Source organism: Argopecten irradians, chromosome 3 (assembly GCF_041381155.1).
Source record: "Argopecten irradians isolate NY chromosome 3, Ai_NY, whole genome shotgun sequence".
Classification (NCBI taxonomy): Eukaryota; Metazoa; Mollusca; class Bivalvia; order Pectinida; family Pectinidae; genus Argopecten; species Argopecten irradians.
This window is the reverse complement of record NC_091136.1, coordinates 42478592-42505483: the sequence shown is the minus strand read 5'-3', so window position 1 is coordinate 42505483 and position 26892 is coordinate 42478592. Positions and strand designations below refer to the sequence as shown.

Here is a 26892-nt window from a genome sequence, read left to right as displayed (position 1 = left end):
AGAGCCAAAATTTACACAAGTTCTTTTCCCCTATTCCCAAGGATGTTTGTGGCCAAATTTGGTTACAATCCATGCAAAACTCTAAGACAAGTAGGAATTTATAGGATTTACCTCTATTTCCCTTATTGGGCCCCCAGGGGGTCAGAACCAAAATTTATACAAGTTCTGTTCTCCTTTCCCTAAGGATGTTTTTGGCCTAATTTTATCACAATCCATGCAGAACTCTAGGACAAGTAGAGATTTAAAGGATTTACCTCAATTTCCCCTATTGGGCCCCGCCCCCAGGGGTTCAGAGTCAAATTTATACAAGTTCTGTTTCCCTTTCCCTAAGGATGTTTGTGGCCTGATTTGGTCACAATCCATGCAGAACTCTAGGCAAGTAGCGATTTATAGGATTTACCTCTATTTCCCCTATTGGGCCCCGCCCCCGGGGGTCAGAGCCAAAATTTATACTGTTCCCCTTCCTCCAAGGATGTTTGTGGCCTAATTTGGTTACAATCCATGCATATCTCAAGGACAAGTAGCGATTTATAGGATTTACCTCAAATTCCCCTTTTGGGCCCCGCCCTTTTTGCCTCCAGGGGGTCAGAGCCAAAATTTACACAAGTGCTTTTCCCTTTTTCCCAAGGATTTTTGTGGCCTAATTTGGTGACAATCCATGCAAAACTCTAAGACAAGTAGCGATTTAAAGGAAATGTTGATGGGAAGACGCCGGGCCATGACATAAGCTCACCTCCCTTCGGGCCAGGTGAGCTAAAAACATATCTATAGGACACAAGACAAAAACACTTGGTATAACATTCACTTTTAATTGAAGATGAACTGTATTGACTCCAGTCACAAGCTATAATTTTTCTTGTACAAATTGAAGCTTACATTGGTAAGCCTGGCATTACAGGAGTAAACCAAGTACATCACAATATTGCATAAACACTAGAATACAGAGATAGGTCACATCATACAATCGGGTAGTCAATAGAAGCAACATATAGAAATCGTAACAAATGGCACACTTCCAATCCAACTGTGAGACACGCTAAATTAGTGTTAGAAAGTGGGACACACTCAAGTCTAGAAAGAGAAGATAAATCTTTATCATTATTAAAATATCTTCACCGACAAAAATAAAACGGAAATGTATAAATTGCATTTCTATAGATATTCCGAGAAAATGAACAGTAAAACGTTTCATTTTTTGGTTTTAACACTTGAATTTTATATATAAATATTGGTTGCAATGGGTGTTACATCATGTAAACTTAAAATAATATACCATCAAATGTCTCACAAATATACACCTTGAATGATACAGCCATACTAAAGTCAGAAACTAATAAAGCCACAAATTGTTCATCTTTCTCCAGTTTACCTACTTTTTTTTACCAATTTCTTTCCACACTTCAATAAAAGTGAAAAGAAATTGGCTTATTTTTTAATATGTTCAGACGAAACAGTTAACAATATCTTTACAAAAAGGCCACTTGTGTAAACTTTTTTCTCAAAGAAAAAGATTTATTTGTTAAAATTTCTAGTACTTCTGTATTTTTTTTTTTAAAGATTTAAGAGGCCCATGAGGGTGTTTTGCTCACCTGTCTCTTTTGTGACCATGACGAACAATTGTGATATCTCATAAGTAATGACTTACAGAAACATCAAAATGTCATTAGACACATATTGATAACAGATAGAAAATTATACAAAGTTTTTTTAAACTAGGAGGAATCCAAGGAAGTGATTTCTAAACATTGAATTTTTTATTTAATCCAAATTGAAAAAAGCATTATTTGATAAAGTCTTGATGATGCACCACACACCCAAAGAGCCAGGTGAGCTAAAAATTTAAATAAGAAATATTCAAATATATTATGTGATAAATAGTTTGTATACTTATTAATACAATACTGCAATATCATGACAATAAAAATTGTACATACAAATATCCTACAGTACGCACTACAACAAACAATTATATGTTGACAAAGAGAAAATATACAAAGGATTAACCACTTATTGGAGTTTTCTCCCAAGTGTGTTCATGGTCAGATTTGAAAACAAACAAAAATAAATATAAACAAAAACAAGAGGCCCAAAGGGGCCTTAACACTCAAACTAGTCTCTTGGCCTTATTAACTGGCAAAAACATTCAACAGATGATCATCCTGAAAATATCTAATAATTGGTCAGAGCCCCATCATTTCTAAGTTTCATAAAATTAAGTAGAATCTGTGATGAAGTCGCCATAGGCTTTCCTCTTTGATTAATGGTTGGATTTCCTATAAGTGGTGCTGAATTTCTTTCTTGAAGTATCAGTACTTCAATAATGTAATGATGTTTACTTCCTGAGCATATCAAAAATGAATCTCGCATTTATCTGAAAGAATATTTGAAGAGGAAATTTGGCTAATGATTAAAATGTACTTTACTAAAATGCCAACATGGCCTCCTCTACTTATCATGTATTTAACTTTCACAGGAGCAAAGATTGATGGTTAACAACAACTTCTTGTTCACCAACAAATTTCATCAAGGTTTAATCTAACACAGATGGTTTGATACAATAACAGAAAACGTATATAGACCATTGTTCGACATCATGTTATAACAAAAGTCGTTTTTTCTCTTACCATATTAGAACATTAACTTTGAGATTCAAAATTCCTTGAAAATCTATGGTACACAAATTCCACTTTTCAATTGATGGGCATATAAACATGATGTTTTATGGTAACAAGAAAGAGAGGAAGAGAAACAGAGAAAATGAGAGACAGAGAGAGAACATAAAGGTATGTCACTTCACCAACATCAAGCTGGTCTGCTCAAAGAATAGGTTCATAAATAAGCTATTAACATACAATCAAAAATGTTAATTAATTTACTAAGTAACTATGAACACAATATTCTCAATTTGTACACAATGGAATTTTCTCATAATAGATGTATATACATATAAAAGTTTGTGTAATGCCAGGCAGACAAGTTCCTACACAAAACAACATTAAGGACACAAAATATAATACGACGTATTCCATACTGTATTTAGTAAGCAGGTTTATCAATACTGGGTTATGTCCCTTGGGGACATTACAAAGGTGTCCCTGGACTCAAATTTAGAAAATTTGTATAAAGGTATTTTACAGTTTCCTGTCACAACATGTTCAAACGTTGTATTGGACTGTCGGTCGCTGGCTTATCAAGGTGTATCTGCATATAGTGCATATATAAATATATGAAAAAAATGTTCACAATACTGTATGCGCAACAATGTAGTAGTTTAAATTAAACGATACTCGTAACAAAAAGAGAGTCAATATTGATAGTTTTTAGTTTATACTCTCAGTTGACAATTAATATGAAAACCTGAGCCCAAGGACACCATGGATTATCCCCCTTTAATGACTGAAGGCTAGGCTAAGTAATTTTATTTGAATGCATTTGCAATAACTATACGGTATATCAATTATGCAATCTCTGCTATCTGGGCCTAAATGAACTTTGTTAATACTTTTTACAGTGTCTTGGCTATAAGTTATCAAATACTAAATGGCCGAAAGGTCTTGTTTATATCTATGGTACAAAGTTGTCTTGGCACACAAGATACCCAGAACAACATCTAGAGACAGTCCAAACACAGCGGTTTTTAGTTTGGGTAAATAAGAGATCAAAAACATTGCAAAACACACAATATTCCGGAGACAAGTACTTGTATAAGCTAGTGACAATGAAGTTACCCTACGATGGCAATGAGATGGGGACATGTATACATCATATTTATTTACACACTCAATTGTCTTAGAAGGATGATATCTAAATGTAAATTGAGGGAAAAGATGGGGGGAAAAGACAGCAATTCTTAATAGCACACTTTTCCATTTTTACCAGTTAGGAAATTGTTTACGAAATACTTTGTACATCCAACGTTTAATTTCCTCACTTTTTTTGCTTTTATGTTTATTTGTTTCTAAAGAACAATTTTCTCTGTTCTAAAATTCATTAAGGAAGCATCTATTTCATTTCTAAAATGCATACTGTAACAACACATCATGGCTCGTGTATTTTCTCTGTACTCTGAAAAGTCACTCAAAAATACAAAATGTGATGTGTTCGTAGACCTTATATTCACCCTGTACCTTTGCTTAACACCAGACTCTCTTGAACGAGATGAAGAGAACAAACACATGTAATATGGAAATGTCTAAAATATCTAAATGCTGAGGCAACTGTTCTCCTATTCTTCAGATAGTATCTACCACACTATTATTATTGGAAGATTGTACAGAAGCTCTTGCCAGTACGCATATTAGGTACATGAAATCTACGACGTAAGCAATTTTAAGTACAATGCAATTCCACACTAGATGTGTTTGTCAACTTCCTGTATCGTGTCATGGCTATCTTGCGGCAGTAATATAATCCGTCCTGGGATAATATATGCTGTGCTCATCTCCTGATGCAACACAATCTCAGTCTTGAAATATATTCTATTTATGGAAATTTGTTATACATAATCAAAAACTTCTAATGGCCTGCAAGGTCTACTGTGCCTTCTCTTTCTTCTTTAGGAAAGGGACTTTAGCCTGCACTCTGCAAATAAATCAAAAATTCTTCATAATCACAGGGACAAAAACTCTTTTTTTATAGGTCTAACTGAAACAGAAAGCTAGCACAAAGTTTTGGCATAAGAATTAGAGTAGAATACAATCATAACGCACCTATATATTCTTCAGAGTAGAAATTGTACATTGTTGCTGACCACTTACATGAAGGAATTAAGAAGTCTATTTCTACTTATTACAGCAAGAACTGATTTTTCTGTTTCCAACCAAAACGATAAGCCTATTTTGTAAATTTGTGAATCACAGAGTAATAATGTGTCTCAAAGGAATGAAAGCATATGCATGTTTACTGAGATTAATGGTCCATGAGTACAAAAAGAGTTAATATATGGTTGAATTTTTAGAAGTTTTTGTCCTCAACTTATATTTTAGATCCCTAATAAATTACAGCGAATACTGTATATAGATTAACCAAATTCCATATTTTACATTGATGAGAAACATCTTTTGTACTTACTGTTTCATGACACCATCCACTTGGCAGCAGACCATGTTGAAGTAGTTATCAATCTGGACCTAAGGGGAAGGAGAAATCATTTGTCAAATGGATAATTTACATTATAGCTGCCATTCAACATTCATTGACACCAACATCACAGTGCCTTCAAAGTCCACGTCTCTCTTTGAGATTGGAGATAGTGATCAATTTTATGATTCTTAAGGGAATAAGTTGGTCAAAACTAACCAAGTCACAAGGTGTTGATATACCTAAATAATTGATTTCTATTCATTGTCTAAATAATGTGATTTTAAAATGAAAAGTTATTGCCAGATTGTTTTGCTTGAAGACAGTAGTTTGGAAACGTTTTAGCACATAAAAACAGTTTTGAGAGCTAAGTAACAAGAGCTGATAGAATAAAATAATAAAACTAGAAATTGTCACCGAGACAATTTGAACGGCTTTTCACCTAAAAGCTACTCCATTCAAGGTCATTCATAATAAACTTGGTAGCGCTTAGTTTCAACGTACCAAAAGTCCAATACCAGGTCTTAGGCCTTTCAGAACTTTACAATAAGTCATTTGAAGATTTTAGGATTTTTAGCCCCAGTGGCCTTGGATATAGGTCAAGGTCAATCACATTAATAAAGTTGAAAGGCATGTCAGCATGCTTCATGCTTAATATTAGGTCTCTAGGCCTTCTCTAGAAATTGAGAAGAAGCTTTTTTAATGATTTTGTCGAAAAATTTTTGTTTTTGAACTTTGTCCCTTATTTCCAAACGAAAGTTGACGTTTTACGGAAAAGTGGTACTTAATTAATGGTTTCATTTTTGATTCTACATTACATATCCAAAAATGAAAGAAATTGGCTCTGTGGTTAACGAGCTACGGCTGTCTCAATGAGCTGAATTTTCACAGGATCATTTTCATAGCTCTACAATCACATGCATTCTGTGACCTTTCATGAAGATCAAGCTCGTTTATTTTTTCAAACCTGATAGTCAACTACCTCAGCTTACTTCATGCAAAATATGAAGCCTCTATACTACGTAGAACTTGACAAGAAGATTTTTTCGTAATTTTCACAGAAAACAACGATTTTGCATTATGAGTCGATGATCAACCGGAAGTTGACATTTTAGAGAAAAATGTACAATTACAAAGTTTCTCCATATCCTATTCTACATAACATATAACAAAATGAAAGAAATTGGCTCAGTGGTTAATGAGTTATGGCTGTCTAGGTTAAACTGGAAGTGATGTCATTGCAGTCATATTTGATTTTGAATCGGGACCATATTAACAAGACTTGATCTAACTGGTGGAATAAGAGGAGACATTTAAAATATCATTGCCGAAATTTGCGAAAATTTCTTTGTTAAATATTAATTAGGTCATAAAGAATTAATAAGCAGACCAATTTTGAATTTGAAAACATCAACATCTTCAGAATGACATACTGCATCGATATAATGCAAAAAGTTTGAGGAAAATTGAATAATGAAAAAAAATATCTTAAGATAGTAACATTTGGTAAACTTTGACCTCTTGTCAGCTTTTTAACGAGACATATTTTGTGAAAACATGTAATGGGAAAAGGTTAGATATGTCCATCCTATACAAAAAAATATCTTCAGATTTGAAATAGCTTTTATACTTTTTGAGGTATAGCAGTTTTTGTGGTTTTAGGTTTTATGTCATGGCGGCCATATTGGATTTTTTTACCTACATAAGTTTGTTCATGGATCACCTTTAGTTACATGGCTTAAACATACTGGAATAGTTTTTATCCTATGTCTTACCGTTTGACTGATACAGCGTTCACAAAATCAGGAAGAAGAATAATAAGAATAAGAATCTTAACGAAAACAATAGGTCTTTCACCATATAGTGAAAAGCCCTAAAGAATGGTAACTTCATATAATTGCTTTATAGAATCTCACTCACCTTGTAAGTCTCGTAAAATTTAGGTAGTGTAAACACAGACACGACAGCTGTAAAGAAATAAATTTTTAGATTTACTTTCTAGTATAACAGCTAAGATTGTACAGGATTGTTTCACAGACAACGATTTCTCAAACCAAGTTTTGCTACTCGACACCATACTGAATGGTACTAGCCAGACAAACTGGTATATGAAGTTTGATATATCTGACCACAAAACTGACCCAGGATTGAATAGTAGAATATCACATGGGTCTGTCAAGTGGACATGGATATCTTAACCCAATTTACAGATTTTCGCCTGTCAACCAGAGGCTTTCCAAGGGTAAGACTGCCAAAATCTTTCCTGAGGGTTAAGATATCCCTGTCCACTTGACAGATATATGTTTGATTCTTTTTTTCTCTCCCATACTTGGTAGACAAAATATGAAATTGTCTACCGGTGAGTTGGCTATCTTACACCCCTCTTCCCCCTCTGTGTAAGATAGAGTTATTGTTTCCTAGCAACCACAAGATTTCCTTGAAGTAAGAATGTTCTCTTTTACCAAGGTATATATATGTAAGAAATAAATTGATAATTTAGACACACATTTTACTATCTAGAAAAAAACCCACCAATATTGAATTATAACAGCATAATTTAGGCCATGATTATACAACATGTGATTTATCACTATTGTAAGCAGCTGCCCATCATCAAGGTTGATTTACCATTCCATATATAGCAATTACAGGATATCTTTAACAAATTACAAATGTCTTATAATTCAATATTTGTTATGAATTTCCATGTATAAACATAAATTTGTTCATCATTTTATTTCAATTTACAAGTTGAAACTTAATAACTAAAACTTATTTGTATTTTTTGGGTCATGATCACATATTTCACTATATATTCAATTATACAAACTTGAATATTTGGATTACTTGAAGATTTAGCATGGCCTCACCAACTTCAGGTTTAAGAGATTGACAGTATTGTAAATGGAGACCTACAAGAGATCCCATGTATGGACTAGAAACAAGCCTTACCGAGGATGATCAGTGTCATTCCATTGAACCAGGCTCCAATATAGGTGAGCACCCACAACAATAGTCCAAACTACAATGGCAAACTTTATAGTTACAGGCAACACAACAATATCTCATAAATAAATATACATACACATGATTTTTTTTGTAAACTTCTATGATCCAAATTATGTTGTACCATTCAAAATGTCTATTATGTGTGAGCTCTATCTATAAAATCTGAAAAGCAGACCAGAAGTATATTATACCTTGAGAGAATCAACTAGGTCTTCAATGAGGAAGAGACGACGAAGCTCCCGGGAGGTGTTGTTGACGTGTCGTGTGATGTTTTTGAGAGCCATCTGGGCCTTATCTTCTGGCACATCGATGTCCATATCCAGATACACTCTGAAACATATTAAGTAACACAATGTGTATCTCCTAGATATCATATATATACAGAATGAGTATCAGGGCTTGATGTTACTGCAACATTGTTTTGATTTAGAAGTCATTTTGCACTTATGTGAGCCATTTTTAATTCATAAATGGTTGAAGTCTTTTTTAAACTTACCGTATAAGCTCAGGAGCAAGCTATCGACAGAATCGATATCAAACTCTTTTTTTTTTGTGTTCAGCAATTCAAACAATGGCTTATACGTTTAATAGTTTGCATACCGAGGGTATATTTATACAATTAACTGTTTTGACTTCTTTGTCATTGAAGAATGTCCTTATTATAGAGAAAATGGTCACTACTGTGAAGAAATATTGGCATAGATGAAGGCCTAGTCTGGTAGTAAAATTATGTAGGAACGGACATCATAAGCGTTCTAATCTTATCATTGACTTTTGGCCAGTCTGTTATTAGCCAGTTTCTAGAGAGTTTGGGCATGAGATACTAAGAGGTGGCCGCTGCAGGATATAGCCCTACCATTGCAACAGTGTCTGGATCTACTCTAAATGCACAGATGTTCAAGATTCAATAATGACACATAGTGTAAATTCTGAAGTATACATTGCTGTTTACAATTTCTTTTACAAAACTTCCCCTCTTTTAATGTGTCTCCAGACTTCAAAGGAAGTTATCCCCTAGTTTGTTCACCCTTTTACTGAAGAAGTTTGGGTCTAGGGTATGTACAAAAGGATGTTGCAAGACAAGTTTCAAGATTTGGTATGCCTGGTAATCTAGATGTGGGAGATTTTTACCTGAGTGGGTATTGGTGTTTTGATTAAGGTATAATTCGATTAGGTGAACAAATTAAATTACATGAGAGAATTTGTTTGAAGGGATTCTCCTAATTTCTGCAGAAGTCTACATGCAGGGAAATATTGTTGTATATGTCGTTATTTACCTGAATGGGTGTGGATCTCCTGATTTCTGCACAGCCTGGAGGACATTCTTATAGATACGGAAGCTGAGGGTGACTGTAATGACTGCCAGAGAGAGATAGGCGAGAACGCTGAGCACGGAGAAACAGGAGAGTGACAGAAGGATGAACATCATTGAGCCAAACACCACTCCAGTCGTCTTCACATCACGCCAGTATACAAGGTTCAACACTGCAGCAAACAAGGAACAAAACTCAGATAAAGATTTGCATGTGCTGATAGGATACTTAAATGTACTGATATCATACTTAAATATTCTTATAAAGACCAAATACCAGTATGGTAATTCAAAATCTAATTAAATTTCTATTCTTATTTTTTCCCCACATGCAGTAAAATATGGTTATAAAGAACCTCTAAGGACCAAGAAAACACTTCGTTTTTAAACATTACATATGCTATACACATATTACAAATATTATAGGATCCATGGCAGGGAATGAAAATCACTATATTATACCATGAAATTGTTGTAGGGGTGTTAACGATAAATGATTTTACTGTAGTCACCTGTTCATACCAGTATATTTTGCACAGGAAATGACACAATTTGTTAGGAGTATATACATTCCAATGTTTCTTGTTTAATTTGAAAACCTGTTGTGTGCGCCAGCTTATGCAGAACACATGTATATGACACTAACACAACAGTTATTAAATTTTTTTTTCTTTCGGTTGTAAACTAGAGTTGATTAGGAAGTAGACAGCACAAGAAAGTGAGTTTTGTCCTGCAGTACTCACTTGTATCACCTGTAGATTGAGGTATACGACATTTGAACACTATATATGAAGTCTGGTATGGAATTTACAGGTAAACGTGATCCAGAAAACATGATCCATTTATTCACCTACAGTAAAATGCATGTGACTACCGATTTCAGATTATATTTTTTCCTGTATCATGCAGCATTCTATGAGGTAATAAAAGCCTGGGAAGCATACATGATAACCCCTGAGGACCCCAGTGTATATAGATAGCCCCTGGAGACTGACGGCTAGTATATACAGTGTATATATATATATATATTATGTGTAGCCACAATATATTAATCCTCCCTGCAGATCTATACATATACCACAGTTAGAGTCTCCTTATTGAACACTGGAATCACTAACTACCATTATGTGTACTATATCAATTCTGTGTTTGTAATTACAACAATGAATCACAAACGCTGATCCCACATCCCATAATAATCTTTTCACTGATCAACATATGAGTCACATCAGAACATGTCCATCAACCAACTGTTAATTCTAATATTCAACATACCTAGTACATCCACGCTTACAAAATAAAGCATTATCATATCATTTTGTCGGCAACATTTAATTAACCTTCATATGGTTCTAACAGTATATTAAAACTGAGTTTATTATTCCACATTTGTACTATTGTTCCTCCTTAACTTGGTGGCATGAGGTTGGCCTATATACCACGATCAATATCTCACTCTACTGAAACAACTCCTGGTATGAATGGCTGTTCGGAAGAATTTTTCAACACAACAGTTTACTTATGAGTCACACTTGCTATCTATATTTGATGCTGGATAATTTTAACTGCTGCAAAAAAAACCAAACCAAGCTCTCTCCCTAAATTATGTATAGTAACCAAGTGCCCCTATATCTATTAAAGCCTTAGGACCTGCATGCATATTATAAGTCAACAAGGTTGGCTTATCAAGTTAATAAGTAGTTATATATTAGAAATGCTATATATAGATATAATTGATATGTATATATAATTATTGTGTTACATACAGATAAAGAAAATAAATGATAGTGTATACAGAATAACAGGTTTTGTCATCATTTGTTATTTACATTCTCAGATGCTTTGTTCAAGATATGCAACATTTTGGAGGTGGTAAGAAGTTCCTCCAAAACATTATTGCCCTTCAATTTGTGTCCACTTATGCTCCAAACAAACGGTAGAATAGAAAGCCAGTGTTAGAATGACAGACACCTTAACCACTAAGTCATTTTGACCCAAAGGTGAGAAGCGGTAGAATATGCCATACATTTATACACTTTTAGAACTTGGCCAATGTGGCAGTGATCCTGAGTTGAAGGGCTAGTGGTAGACATGTACAGGTGGTTATAATGTCAGACACCCTAACTAATAGGTCATTGTGGCCCCTTAGTAGAAGGGTAGCTGTAATTATAGCACATAGAGTAACAAGTATTACTATGTTACATCATACATGTAGTTTTTTGTGGCATTGCAATTATAGTGAATATGATGAGAACATGACAAGATCATTAAGACTCTGAGAATATTGATCCACTTGCTGAAATAGAAATAGCATCATGCTGACTAACCTCACACAATCTGCTAGCCACAGTCAACACACTATAACAGGAATCTCAGACAGCAGAAATACCAATAAACACACAAATTACTCGCCAATGTATGGTTAGTTTCATTATCATTAAGCTGAATAATTATCAGTATAGCGTAAATCACCATATTAGAACAGGCCCTTAGTATAGCAGAATGTGTTTTTTTGTCAGCTTACAAACCTAAACAAGACTATTCCATGAAATTAAGAACCAGCCAGGGTTTGGGTTTAGGCCATCTGGTCCCCAAGACCTTTTTACCCACTTTTTTTTCTGGGACCCCATTCCAATTACATTAGTTGACCCCATTTTATCTTAGGATGACCCCATTTATGTAATAGTTACACTTAGCACAAACTCTGAGGGTACCCAAAGAAAATGAAATTCCATGTACCTGAACCATGAAGGCTCCGAAAACAGGTGAGAGGAATCACTTATGGCACATGTACCATATTACACCCAATAACTGCCCAGGACCAAATTTGGACTAACCTTTCATAGAAGTATTGCACAAAGTAAGCCATTATTCAAATCCATATTAAAAGAAATTGAGGCCTTAATTAAAAGTGAAGATGGTACTTATTGGATTAAATATGGTACCTTAGTTTGAAGCTCTAGGGACAACATTGACACAATCCAAACTGTAGCTCTACCTTGGCATTTTTTTTGCACGTTGATGTGCAAATGAGATTTTACAAAGGAACTACTGTACATGATTAGTTTCTACCTACGTCAGACATAATCAATCGCTGAAGATTGATAGAAACTACTGAATCTGTGACATTGACCTTGGAAAATTAACAATGCAAAACGTAAAAGAGCAAAAACAAATTGAAAACCAATAATGTCTATGAATATATGTGAAGTTTCTTGTTGAGTTAAACATAATGTGTGTGTATGTGTTAGTGTTTATGAAGCATATCAGGACCTAATTACCCTGGGCTGTACAGCTCTAACTACAGTACACAGTAGTGTGTCTCCTCAGTCATCACTCTACAACCCCCTATCATTGGAACCAGATTGTTGTAGTGGACTGTAGTGGCAGGTTGTGGGAGGCTGTTGTGTGTAGTTATATATGTGGTAGATCACATCAGGACATCCTCCTCCTCCTCCTACAGATACTCACAGATCAACCAGTGCACCCATCATACACACACATTATTATTACCAGCCAACACATACTGGCACTGGTATCATAATGATTACATCAATGATTTGTATAGCCTTGGACAATTGTAGTGGTGAAGGTCCAAATGTACACAATGTAGAATTTGTTTCCCTGAAACAATGACCTTATGTTCACAACAAGTAACCCATCTTGGCTAGCCAAGGCTTCTGATTACGTTACCCTTCGTGGAGTGTACAAGTAACCTGATTGACATTTATTACAATTAACAGCCTGATTTGTAACATTCAAAACTAACTATCAGGTTACTAAGGATATAATTATATATCACTGTTTTTTTTCCTATGCACTACCAAATTCTTCTGATCAAGGTTCTTGTACTTATAAATGGGTTTTATACTGCAGATGTCGTGATTTAAACCCATGAAGTGTTGGTGCTGGTGGCAGAGGAAAAGGTGGAGTGGCACAGACAACGTCGAAAACATTTTATTCTCTGGTCTATCCTTGCCACACAATTTAAGTCTTCATTTTAAAAGTTAATGTTTCAACAGTACTATACAGACCTATATATATACACCCTCCCCGACTTGTAACAAAGGGGCATAAAAAGGGGACATAACGCGCAATTTTTTTGACAGACAGACGAACAAGCTAAATCCAGGATACCCCAAATAACTTCATTGCTGGGGGTATAATTAAATGTAAAGTGATGGAGGCTAAAAGTTTCTTTTGCATATTATATTTTAACAATTTAGAAGATGTGCCACCATCTCAATTCATCTAAACCGCTATAGAAATCAGAACTGTAAATGCAAAGTGATGGACACTTATATATACAATTATATATTTCCTGCAGACTTTTATCAACACCTACAGAGTATGTGTTGTGATGATCTATGTGACTTCAATATTCAACCGTTGTTTTATCTGTCTGAATGATCTAGCCGTCACATGTGACATATTATTGACTGTATACGAAGCATTCAATTGTGTTTGTGCTAAACTATCATTGACAGTCTGTATGCCAAGGCTTAAGTATGATGACCAATTCTTCTCCCATTTTTTGTCAATGTCTGCCATAGATAGGAAAATGTGTCAGAAGTTTTGGTGATTGGTCTACTGTAATATCTTTATTTTTGAAAACATGTATGTTGATCAATTTCTGTTTTTCCTCCTAAATCTGTTCTTTCATGCCACTGTGTGTTTATATGTAGCAGCATCCATATTCAGATGAAGTTAAATGTATTCTCCTACAATTATGCCACATCTATGTATCCATGCATAGTTTGGATATGTATAATTGAGACATCAGTTTTAAGGCTCTATACCTTGACAACAATACATTTAGTATTTTATAGACAATATGAGTTCCCCCTTTGGGGTGTACATTATGATGCTTCGTGAAGCAATGGATAAGTTCAATAACAAGCAATTATTTGTTGACATTGTTATCATGATAATATCCTGATGATTATCCTAAAATCAAAAGGTCAGTGTCATTTGCGAATACATACAGCAAAGACAAAGACAGAAAGTCAGTAGAACCATAACAAGAGTTGGACTATATATCAAGCAGATCCAGATGAAATGTGGAGCTCAGTATTTATGTTTTGTTTAGTAACTGGAATATTGGCACTGACTGATGCTACACAAGTCTAATGTAGTCTGATATGACCCTTTCCTCAGTACTACGAGCCAACACACAATCAATACTGCTACAGCATCATAAGCCTTGGGCCAGCAGCACCAAGCTGCTTACCGAGGAGCCAGCACAATCAATACCAAACTCCAAATGCAAAATTCTTTTTGCATTACATGATGTCTCAAGGTATATGACAGGAAAACAAAATCAGCCATGATCACCTCTGCATTGCTTTGCATTACAGATGGTGAAAGTGCAGTGCAATAGTGATGGCTGACACAGCAGCCATGGATTAGCGCAAGGACATCGTTGCAAAGGGAAGAAACACAAACCATTACTAGAAGATTGTTTACCCTTGTGATCAAATTTAGGTAGTGAAAATAATCAACTATGGCGGGCCTAAGATTACAACACCATCTCCATGAGACAGCAAAAACATCTGGTGCCAATCTTCCCTCACAAATCTTGTTACATATAGATGCTACAGCAATTATTGCCTGTATTTTCTCTGATCAACACATCAATAATAGACACTGAACACATAACTTTAAAGCAATTTCCAAACCAAACTCACTGCCCAGAAGGACCAAGTATGTTTGTTGTCATTGACAATGCCACCACATCACATTGGAGTACTATCTACATGACTAATCACATCACTTTCCGGATGACCTGTTATAGGGCAAAGCATCCGACACACACACCACTAAAGCACTACACATCAAGCATTGGTACATATGAAAAAACACATTAGCCATGTTCCTTCACACATGACATGCTCATGACTGGTGCAGTATGTCTTAACAGCTAAGAAAAACAGAAAATTGATTTCAGCTCAAGATTTATTTTCCAGCCACAACCTGCACCTTGGTGAAGTGTTGAGGGGAAATTGAACACATGCTAGCATATTAACTAACCAATTCCATGCCGCAAATATTGCCTATCATTTTCAATCCTATTACTGGGCAATAATATTGATCCAGCCTCTGTACATCTATCTGGTGATGTGGCTGGTGTCTACATAAAACACTGGAGCAGTCTGGTTTGGCATTAAACATCTCAATCCCAAACAGCCACATAAATACTTGTGAGACATGGCCATGATATATCAATATGTCATTGTGGCTTCATGCATACATCACAAGTACATGCCTTCAGTTTAATCTTCTTCACATCTTCCTCTATTTCAAATATTTTTCCCTTCTCAATTTTCACTTTAATTCTAAGAGTTCATTATTTTAAGTACATAATTAGTTTAACTGGTAATTTTGAAATGGAATTGCTGATAATATTTGCTAATCTTTATCCAAATTTTCATCAACGTTTCGTAGCCTTGTAAAAAAAACCTCAGTTGTGTTACTCATAATAAAATGAAGTGGTCTTATTTATGATGATGGACTACATCTGAAGCAGAAAATTTTATAACTTGGATTGACTGGAAGCAAATGCATCAATCATTATCTAATTTTTCCTTGGATGACGTAACAAAAGAAATTTAAACTCATGACCTGTTCATGATTCAATCTCTTCTGTCTCTACTAACAACTAATGACTGTCATCCACATGAAAATGTTTTCACTTCTTTCTCACAATATTTTATGCGTTTCTTTCAATGTTGTGTTTGCTGTTTTTCCAAATCAATTGAAATTTCAGCCAGTTTTTAGTAGCATGCAAGTGACCGAGCCCCTAATATTACTGTGCTTTGTTGGTAATCAAAGTCACATACACCAAAGCCCTTGATACACACTCTATAGTAGATACTGCATTTCACCAAATACAAACACCTATAAATGCTTTAGCTTTGCTCTTGATTTATTATTACATCCGGAGTCCTGACAATATGGTATGGTAAAAATAAGTTCACTTGGAAGTTAATGGCCAAAGACAAAATTTTTGACAGATAACCAAGAAACAGTATCGTTTTCAGTTTGCTCTTTTTCATCTGTTACATCAAAGGGGAGATGAAACCTTCATGTCTTTCCTATCGAGGTAAGAAGAGGTACAGACCATATAGCTTGAAGGCAAGAAGATCTAGACATCTTGTGGGTCAAAATACAACAGTTTTTAGCTATGTCATTCAAAGATAACTTTTACAGTTAAACACTTGAAGAAAGTCGACTACAGTATAGATATTCATGTGTCACTGAAATTCTTCAGGGGGTGGGTAGTTTTCATGAGGAACATTTTAAGAGCATAAAGGCAAGATGTCAAGCAACTTAAGCTGATATAACCTTTCATGTTAAATTAAGTGAACTACTATGAACAAATATATCTGTTAACATGTCGATACATAAGATCCGTCTTTCATGCATCATGGAAAACTGTTTTGTGAATTAATTTGTATTTGGAGATGAGTGTAAAACAATGCATGTATACACACCCATACATAGATGTCTTTCATGCCTCACCGAAAGCTGTTAGGTGAATTTAGTTGTTTTTTCAGAGGTGTGTAAAAACAATATGCCAGCACCTATGAGTAATCCGTTTCAAATTTCTGCCACCTACCAACGATCAAGCATCATGCCAGACTGATTGGTTTCCCATACATATAGATATTTATACACATTCCTGTTATGCACTACATGTACTTTGAGCCAACGTACCATGCAGTACAACTTACATCGTTTCATCTCTAGCCGATCAGATTCTCGTAATTTGCCTTGTCCTATGTTAAAGGGAGAAAATGAAACTGTTCTATCAGCATTAAATGGAAAAAGGTCTGTCTGTCCAGAATCATTACCAAAGTGTATACCTCCAAAGGGCAACAACTCTGTTTTAAAATTGTTGCAAGATTTTTTTTATATTTCATAAGATACTACATGCACAGTCAAATCCATTAAATGTTATTTCTGGTTCTAAAACTTTCCTGCTAAAATTCAATTAAGTTCTGCAGAGTTTTGTGTCTGTAACTCCAAACCTACAAGCTGATGAATTGATATCAAAACTTAAACTTCTAACAGTTTAAATAAATATTTTCCTTTTCAAAGAGAAATGAAAAATCTTAAACAAAGTTCATGTATCAGATTAGTTGTTACTGCCTGCTGATTTACAATATCACAGATAAGGTATTTCAGAATATAATACTTAAAGAAATATTTAGGATATTCATAAATTTCTGAATAAAAATGTGAACAATGTATCAACTGTATAGGAGACCTAGTAGAATCCACTAGATTCCAGACAAGATCACTAGTACAGAGCATGATCAGTATGTGTATCACTGTCTACACACAGCTAGGACAGTATAGTTACTCCTCAACATGTGTCACACATTTGTTGATCGTATTTGTATACTGGTTATAGTTACACATTAATCTATGTATCACACTGAACCGGTCTAATATGCATGAGTGCACATCTTGCTGGTTCCGTAAATTTCTACATAATGAATGATCTTCTAAACCACTGCTCTTTATGATAATGTTAAATGAACTTATATACTATATAGACTGTTTTTTACAAGTGGATTTAAAAGTTTTATATGAAATCTGAGTCTAGACTTTGAGTCCACTTTAACCCACCATGCATGTGTACCATGTTTGTACATATCACATACACATTATCATTGAAATCCGGTATAGGGTGTGTACATGTTGTATGCATATCATACGTTGTGGTTGTACTTCATAAGCTACCACGGCTAACATGAATGCCATCAAGAAATTACACCATTTTTAAAAAATTAATGTATTTATGTGTGACCTATATAAATAATGATCCAACTACCGTAGTATGATATAATGAATAATAGATCATGACCAGAGGCTGTGATACTACATACTGTAGGGGCTACAGAAACAAGACCTGTTTACAATTTAGCTGGTCTTTTATCAGATCAGACTTCCAGCAGATTCTAGTGCCAAGTTCTAGGGTAAAAAACAGGTGGACTCATTAAAACAATATAGATCTTCCTTTGCACAACTGATAAAATTCAATATGCTTATGATGTGAAGAGCAATTATAACAAACTGACCTAATTGTAAGCCTGCATACCATATATATATTATGTTAATAATGCATTATTATCAGGTCTCTCTAGCTCCTTGTTGCTATTCATGAAGGAAGTTTAAGAAAGAAGTATTATTGACCCGTGTGACCCTGATCAAAGGTTAAAGTCATCGATTTGAACAAATTTGATCTGACTATAGTTCTAACCTTTTCCCCTACCCTATTCCTCTTCAGTATAATAACCATCATACATACTAATAGTGTGTAGTAGAATAAATATGCTTCAATCAGTCTGTAAAACACCTAATATAAGCCTCCTCATTCAGAGGTTAGCATGCAAGCATTTTTAAATAAGTTCAGATATTCGAAGGCAACCCTGGCACCAACTTCGCTAGCCAAGGGTATTCAGTATGATACTCTCCATTGAAAGCTGTTGTTAACAGACATGGCATGCCTCAATGGTCACTGCCATGATCACTTCAGTTCAGTTTTGTTGACATAGAAAAAAAATGTTTTCATTGGTCGTCTGAACCTAGCCACATCCAATGAGAATTTGAAAACAGAAACTTCAGTTTCGATGTGCGAACCAACAAGGGTTTGAGGGAGAGTACCGTAGGTACTGAATACTCGGCCAGCAAAGTTGCCCTGCCACTTGTTCATTTGTCTTTGTCAGGTCAGTGGCAATACCCATAAAATAGTCAAAGTCAAAGCATTGTACAAAGAGTGAAAACATTAAATGTAAACATAAACAAATCTATTTGTGCATGTGTTACCGGTATATAAAAAGATCTTACCTCTAGGGTCTACATTCTTCAACCATGTGTCTGGAAATGAACAAGATAAGCATTTTAATATCAATGTGAATTTGATGGCTTCATTACATACGTTTCAACTAAAACAGCACTCGAAGGAAAACCATTCTGTTAAATGGTAGATTAAAGTTTACCAATTTAACAACAAAATGAAATGAAAGTATGAAAGAACAAGGTAACAAACTGACAGATGGAAACTTATTCTTTAAAACACTTTATACAAACTATATAAAGAAAATAATGAAATGCAAATGAGCTCGTGGGAACTTGACAATATAAAATAGTTTTAAAATATTAATGTAAAGCATGCTGTCTAATTAATTTGAAACTCTTGACATCGTGAAGTAACTAACATGCAAAGTGAGAGAAAGATGGATATGATTCAAGTCTCAGAAAGCAAGAAGTTTTAGCTGTGGCTTTCAAGTCTTTTACTGAAATGTTTCACCATGGTCAAAATGTACATTCTATAAAGAGACCTGCATGGCCATTCACTATAGAGTTTGGGTGATGGAAGGATTTTAATGAAAATATTATTTACTGATCATGAGAAAGGATAACTTTATAAATATTTACATATATAGTCATGAGTTTGCAATCTTCTTGAGAAGTTTGTTTACAGTAATTACTGGTTTACCATAGAACTACATGACTCCATCTATTGCTAGGTTTTGTCTCACAAGCTTAGTCAGGAGGGTTACAGCTGTCTGTGTTCAGTACAATCTCAATTCAATTCTATACCATTAATATGGGCATAGAATATGATGTTAAACAAGATAAACTTGGCAGGTGTAAACTGTAGCAGATTCTTCCAGCATACCCCTGCTATGTAGACATTGATGTGATGGGTAAGTCAATGTAGCTACTATAAACAATGTCCTGATTAACATTCAGTGTCATAGAAATTATGTTGAGATCTGATAGGGATGGTAGCTTCAGGACTTCTCCAATGATGATAGGTCCTGAAGGTCATCTGGCTTTTGGGGTCTGGATTAGAACCAGACTATTTGAAGATATGACAGGTTTAGAAGGTGGAGGAAAGTTAGACTACCCCAGCGAAAACCCACCAACCTAGCTATGGCTAGTACCTCAAAACTACACCATAATTTTATTTTTAACTCACAACACAGAAATGGAGGGCCAGTGGTAACCACTTGAGCAACAGAGTATTTGGGATGATTCCAGTTCAATTCATTATTCTACAGATCATATAGGGATTGGATTTAGTTAGCGCCCCATATTGAATATATATTCTTAGAGGAATTGCTCCATACAAGCATGGTTAACATAAAAACGAAATCCAATCCCTATATTTACACTCACACGACTTTATATTTATATTTTATGCAATAAAATCGTCATTTGAAAGTGACGTAATTATTCAATAAAAGTCGGTCAAAAGTGGGAGGAGCTTACTCAATTGAACAGCGAATGATGACGCTTCACGTAAGGTAGAATTATTCATCCGCGAAGACAAAAAAAGTTCAATATTTTAGTGTAAAATAAACATGACAAACAAAGTAAATTTCAGAGATAATTTTATTTAATCAGATCAGAACTTTAAATATATATTCAATTTTGCTAAAAGTTAATATATAGCGTAATAACATAAAGAATTTGTACACGGCCACATGTGTGAACTCTGTGACCGTTATTGTGCAGCGAGGCGAAGCTGACGCACGCTTACACACTTGAGTTTGCCGAAGTTGGCTAAACACCGATTTTCAAGTAGCTCAATGTGTTTGAGATGTCGTCTGACCTGACGATATTACATCCTTGGGAGCCATGTGATTATATAATCTACGCTTAGATCCATATCGCCATCGATAGATGAAACAAATTCACTTGTGTTCGATGGATATGTACAATGTATTTGTGGTGACGCGTAACTGTCAACACGTGGATTATTAGCGGTGCATGTTTTATAATACACATGATTAAATTCTCAAAGAACAAAGACAAGAGGATATGTTTATAACTGACCTCTATCAGAGGGTCTCACGCCCGTCCATCCCAAAGACTCGATCGTAGGACGAACATAGGCACAGAGGTAATGTTTACATTAGACAACCATCATTTTTAACAAAAATGAAAGCACGTCGCCCCGGTCGGGATATTTTTCCGTTTCTTTATACAATTGTTAATTTAAAAATTGTTTGAATCATATATAAATATAAAACATGTATATATCGTTTACATTTTTCCAAAATTCTATGAAAAACATCAATATACACGTAATGTTGCGTCAAAATGTAAACAAAGCCATGTGTTTCTTTTAAAAAAAGTAGTCCTTTTACGTTGCACAGAACATTTTCATACGCAAGTTCAAAGTTCAATGTTACCATGCAGTTATGGTAAACAAAATCGGCTAGTATTAGCGTATAGTGACCAAGCCTAGCAAGTGTAAATATATGAAAATGGTACCAGTCTGTTTCTAACTGGCAATGGAACTTATGAGGCAGGTGTCTAACACCATCCTCCCTGCTTTATGTTTATAAAATGTGAGAGTTTCTATCTCCATGTTGATTCCAGTACTACACAGATGGTCAGTAAAACCAAGGTCTACTAATACTCTAATACACACTCAACATGTGATGCTGATGCTGGGCTATAAAATGTTATCCTCCTCAATGGCTGACCATCATATATTACTTCAATATATGGGCTACAGATGCTGACAATCACATTTATTGTTCTGGTATAACAGGGCTATAAAGCCTGGCTGAAAACTTCCCAGTATGGACATCATACATGGACAGCCAAAGGATAAAACCTGTTTGGCATGCATGATGGTGACCAACTCCTTACACTAGCATTAATATTGGCCATCATAAAGAAGGAAATTATATAGCTAATGACTATTTTGTGCAAATTTAAACCAATAATTTCTGATAGGTCATGGTTGATGCATGCATAGATAGCCAAAAGCTTACTGCCGTCAAGTTAGTAATTAGGACTAATCACCCAATTAAGGGATATTAATATACTAGTAGATCCTTAAACGTTAATGTTAACATATGGATTTCCAGTGAACCCATAATATCAACAGAATAAAGGTTTAACAATAGATGAGGATTCACTGATGCTTTAATATATTGGATTATTTAGTTATGTATCAACGCATGGTTTATACTTGAAACAATGGCCAATGGCACCTATAATTTTAGCTTAGGTCGTTGGGAGTATACCTTTCAAATTTATACATCACCCTAACCCCTCCCCCTTTCCAGGAAAAACATCTTTGGTCTATATACTCTCATACATTGATAATAAATGTGGAACATATATAAACATGTATAAATGCAATCCTCAAAATGGAATAGCTTGAATATGAGTATTTATTAATTATGACTGTATAAAAAATAATGTAATGGAAATTTTGAAACAGTCTGCAGGGGTACATTAATTTTCAAGTTTCATTTCATTTCAAAATATTTTTATTAAACAATACAAGTTATACAGGAATTACAGAGAAAGATATTATATTATTGTATTGATAAATGGATTAGACAACAGGCAAAGCCTATACAGGTCCTCTCCAGAAATCCTGCTTTACTTAACTAATTAATTATTAATAAATAAATATAGATAGTGTTGTCTCAGTATATAAATATAATAGAAATGAAAAGAAAAGTGTATAATATTAGGAGTATACCCAAGCGGGCCATAGAAAAGAAAATAACTATTTACAACAGATAGAAATTTAAGTAAATATATATTTAAATGAATACTTTCATTGAATTTGTGATAAATTACAATTCAATGATCATCACTATTTATAAATTCAATACAAAAATGAATTTCATATATTAATCCAACCTTCATTTTATATCCATCACATCAGTTGTCTGTACAGAGTAACTTTAACTTTGAACAGATCACTGGTTTTATCATATCATTTGATGTGATAGTGATCATGCTGCAAGTATGTGGTACATATACTAGTGATCATGCAAACTACAGCTACCTGTGGATTTTTTTTTAATATGCACTGGGGATATATATGTATGGTACATGTATATATAGTCTATTTAAATTTACACAAGCAAAATTCAATTATTCATTATCACGGTTACAAAAATATTATCTATCAGTAAGTATTAGGTAGATGAATTAAGCTTATACATGTAGTTAATTAAAATCTATAGTATGTATGTGGCTATATATATTCATTTCTGAATAGCTAACACAGTCACACACACCTGTACCAGAGTGACTTGTATATTCTATACCCATGCCAGTGAGCACTGATCATGACAAGCCTATAGTGCTTGGAACAAGGTTCAAGGTCAGTTCAAATTATATCCATGTTTAACTTTGCTTGATAATATCCATTTGTCATTTTAAACTGAGTAAACAGTAAAATCTGAACTAAAAATACACCATTCTAATTCTAGCTAACATGTAACTGGATTTTCCGATATTTAATGTTCTAATTCTGGCTAACATGTAAAGCTAGATTATCCAATATTTACCTGACCTAAAGTATGATAGTGTAGTCACTAGTGGTCACAAATCAATATTCCTCATTAGCAGAATATTATTATTCAAGTTTTGACTTTCAGAAGATTAATAATTAAAGTCTCATTACTAAATTGCCAGTTTTAAGTTTTTTCAACCTTAATAGTGTCAGCTTTCCTTTCATGTTTCTTTCATAAATTTATTTATTTTGCAAATTTATTAACAGTATGAACTATGAAGCATATAATTTTGTTTTTGTGTCAAGTCTTGGTGGTGGAGGCAATTAAGTCAGTGAACTTGAAAATGTCTGCAACACAAATACTTCACCGTCTCCATATTATTAGCATATATATTACTAACAGTTGTAGTATACTGATATTTCCAATTCCCTTTTTATGTGGCAGGGGCTGCAATGGCCGGAAGGTTAAGACATCCCGATATATTACACAGCATGATATGGGGTCAAATTTCTGTCCCATTCCCAATGGCAAAGCCTCTAAAATATTCCGAATTCAAGTCTTAGATTTCCCAAAATTAAAGTCACATGAAAACTAGTCACCGATTTTGGATGAACTTAGTTGTAAGGCTTATTCATTTGTGTTTTTCCTTCAGAAAAGTACATAAACTGCAGTGATAATAATAATCCTATTCATTTTGCAGTCTGTGACAATTCCCAAATGATGCATAAGGCTGCTAGTCATTTGAACTAGTAAACCCCAAAATTTTACTAGTGCGACTATTTAATCACTAGTCCAAATTAAATATACAACCGTTTTGCTTCAGCACTTCTGTCATGATCAGTTTATAATTTTTTTTACTCAAATTCTCACAAAATGATGCATCCGGACTGAAATAATTGCATACATTAATATGCACTCAAAATGTGTTGAAAAATGCAATTAACCACAATATTTGTGAATTTATATAGTATTTACCGATTGCCACTATTCCAATCGAACTAGTTCATTACAATTGGCACTCGTCCGGCCGCAAAATTACTAGTAGTGCACATCTGACTAGTGCTTAAAGTCGCAGATTGGTTTTGCTTGATTTTATATTTCATTATTTTTTCCAAATCTTGCTTTTGTCACACATTTTCCCAAATTCAAAAACATGGACCCATTCCCAAAGTAGTGAAAAAAGTCCTGCATTACCACAACCCCTCTTGGTTGCAAGGTTAAATCCCATGTGGGACAGGGACAGTTGGCAGGTACTGATCGCTGGTTATTCTCCAGGTACTCCGGCTTTCCTCCACCAACAAGCCTGGCACATCCTTCAATGACCCTGGCTGTTAATTAATGGGAGGTTAAACTACACACAGTAATAAAACACAAACCAAGTCTTTTCATGGCAGGGACCCTGATCTGACAGCACAGAATAAATGCCTCAATTTTCTGGGCTCAAACTTAGTTGTGAGCCTAACAGAAAGAATTGTGGTGCTATAACCACTAGCATTTTGGGAGATTTAAACCTTCATGTAGCATCATGTTTTTTTTCATAACACTCAGAAATTGTTTCTTTTATGCAATTTCAATTTTCATTATATATATATTCTTCCAATAACGTCAGATCCAACATAAGATCTCCATCTGCAACATTGGCTTTTATATGTGCAAGAATGAGAAGGAAAGAGAGCAGAATCATTTGAAGACTAGTGTATAATACAAGATTTGAAGGCTGAAGTATAATGGACATTAATAGTGATAGGTCATTCCAGACAGTGGAAACCAAGCCAAGCATCATGGAGAATGACAATGTACGCAACAGTTACTCATCTTAATGATTTACACAAGGCAAGACTTATTAGCTATTAAAGAAAAATTCAAAACTGACAACTCTGCTTACAGGTTATCCCTATAGTTAAAAGTAATAATATGCCAGAGTTACAATCTTCATGTATCATATATTTATTGAATAACACCCCCTCCTGCCTCCCCACCCCCCAATTTTGTTAAAGCCAAAAAATAAAGAATTTAAGTAATGGCAAATCAAATACTATCCATATTCTAACATATCATATTGTAGAACAGGTGGTAATTTAAAACTTGTTAATCAGGTGGAATAAGGACTCATACAGTAGGGGTATTAAAATCTTACATACATATTGTATTTCTCAACAATATGAAACATACATACACATGCATAAATAAATAAACAGTATCTATTATATATTTCTGTGACTTTCATTCATTCCCCCCCAAAAAAAAAAAACCCAACAACCCAGCATCAAATAAGCCTTGTCATTTGTATATTGCGCCATTTTGACGAGTAATTAGTTACGTGCATCAACGTTTCCCATTTGAAAGCATGTTTAAAGAGAAGAACGTGAAACAAGTTTGCAAGAGGTGCCCATCTCTAACGATTGGCCATTCGTTACCTGCCGGTGGTTTGGAGATAGACACAGGTTCTGATGTTACTTTTGGTTCGGGTTTCATGAATGGTGATTCTGCTTCTACTTCGTACTCAAAGCCACGATTGGTTTCCCCCATCCCACTTGTAAAATCACTTGTTGGTGCAGGGGGTGCAGTTGGTTCGGGAGGGCCCGACTGAGAACCAAAGCTAATTAAAGGTTCTCTTGTATGGGAATCTTGAGGTGTCAAGTCATCGTCAAAGTTTACGAGAGGACTAGAGGCATTCGCCTCGGATGTACCAGATTCATAGCGATCCTCCTCTGCTTCCTCACCGGTGAACGACGTCGTGGTTATCGCCTCGTCTTGCTCAGGGATTTTATCCACCTTCTCAAAGTCGTCGTTATTACCTTGTTCCTGGATTGGTTGAAAGTCACCAAGTAAATCCGCCATTGCTGGATTAGCTTTTAGTGCGCCTTTAAATAAATATCACAAACAATTTGAAACAGCACGACAGTGTTGCATGCAACCAGACCTGGATCCGAAAGAAGTTGGACCTGACGTAATGGTCATGCGCCGAATACACATTTATTCGGAACATCTCTAGATTTGCGCTACCGAGCTTACAGACAACATATATATTAGAAATTCCTTGCACGTAAAACTTCTTGAATTATATTAAAAAACAAATGAGACAATGTTTAATGTCAAACTGTCAATTGCAATCTATTTCATTAAGAAAAAATCTTTAAAACGATACATCAAAATTTCCGAATGTATTAATACTGTATTCAAATCTAATTTGATTGGTCA

At 34.7% G+C, this 26892-nt stretch overlaps 1 protein-coding gene across 4 annotated transcripts; it reads right to left on the bottom strand.

The window, feature by feature from the left end:
- Positions 1–795: 795 nt before the first annotated feature.
- LOC138318658 (reticulon-1-A-like) lies at positions 796–26655 on the bottom strand. Of its 4 annotated transcripts, none has more exons than XM_069261229.1 (9): positions 26109–26655; positions 19256–19285; positions 17134–17178; positions 9366–9573; positions 8280–8418; positions 8032–8101; positions 7000–7046; positions 5071–5129; positions 796–4581 (listed from the first exon to the last, which is right to left on the bottom strand). In XM_069261229.1, the coding sequence occupies exons 1-9, from the start codon at positions 26530–26532 to the stop codon at positions 4533–4535; spliced, it is 1071 nt and encodes a 356-aa protein (XP_069117330.1). In that variant the 5' UTR covers positions 26533–26655; the 3' UTR covers positions 796–4532. The 4 variants fall into 4 exon arrangements, with proteins under 4 accessions (XP_069117330.1, XP_069117332.1, XP_069117331.1 ...); XM_069261231.1 differs by having other exon boundaries at positions 26382–26655; XM_069261230.1 differs by lacking the exon at positions 17134–17178 and having other exon boundaries at positions 26109–26653.
- Positions 26656–26892: the final 237 nt, after the last annotated feature.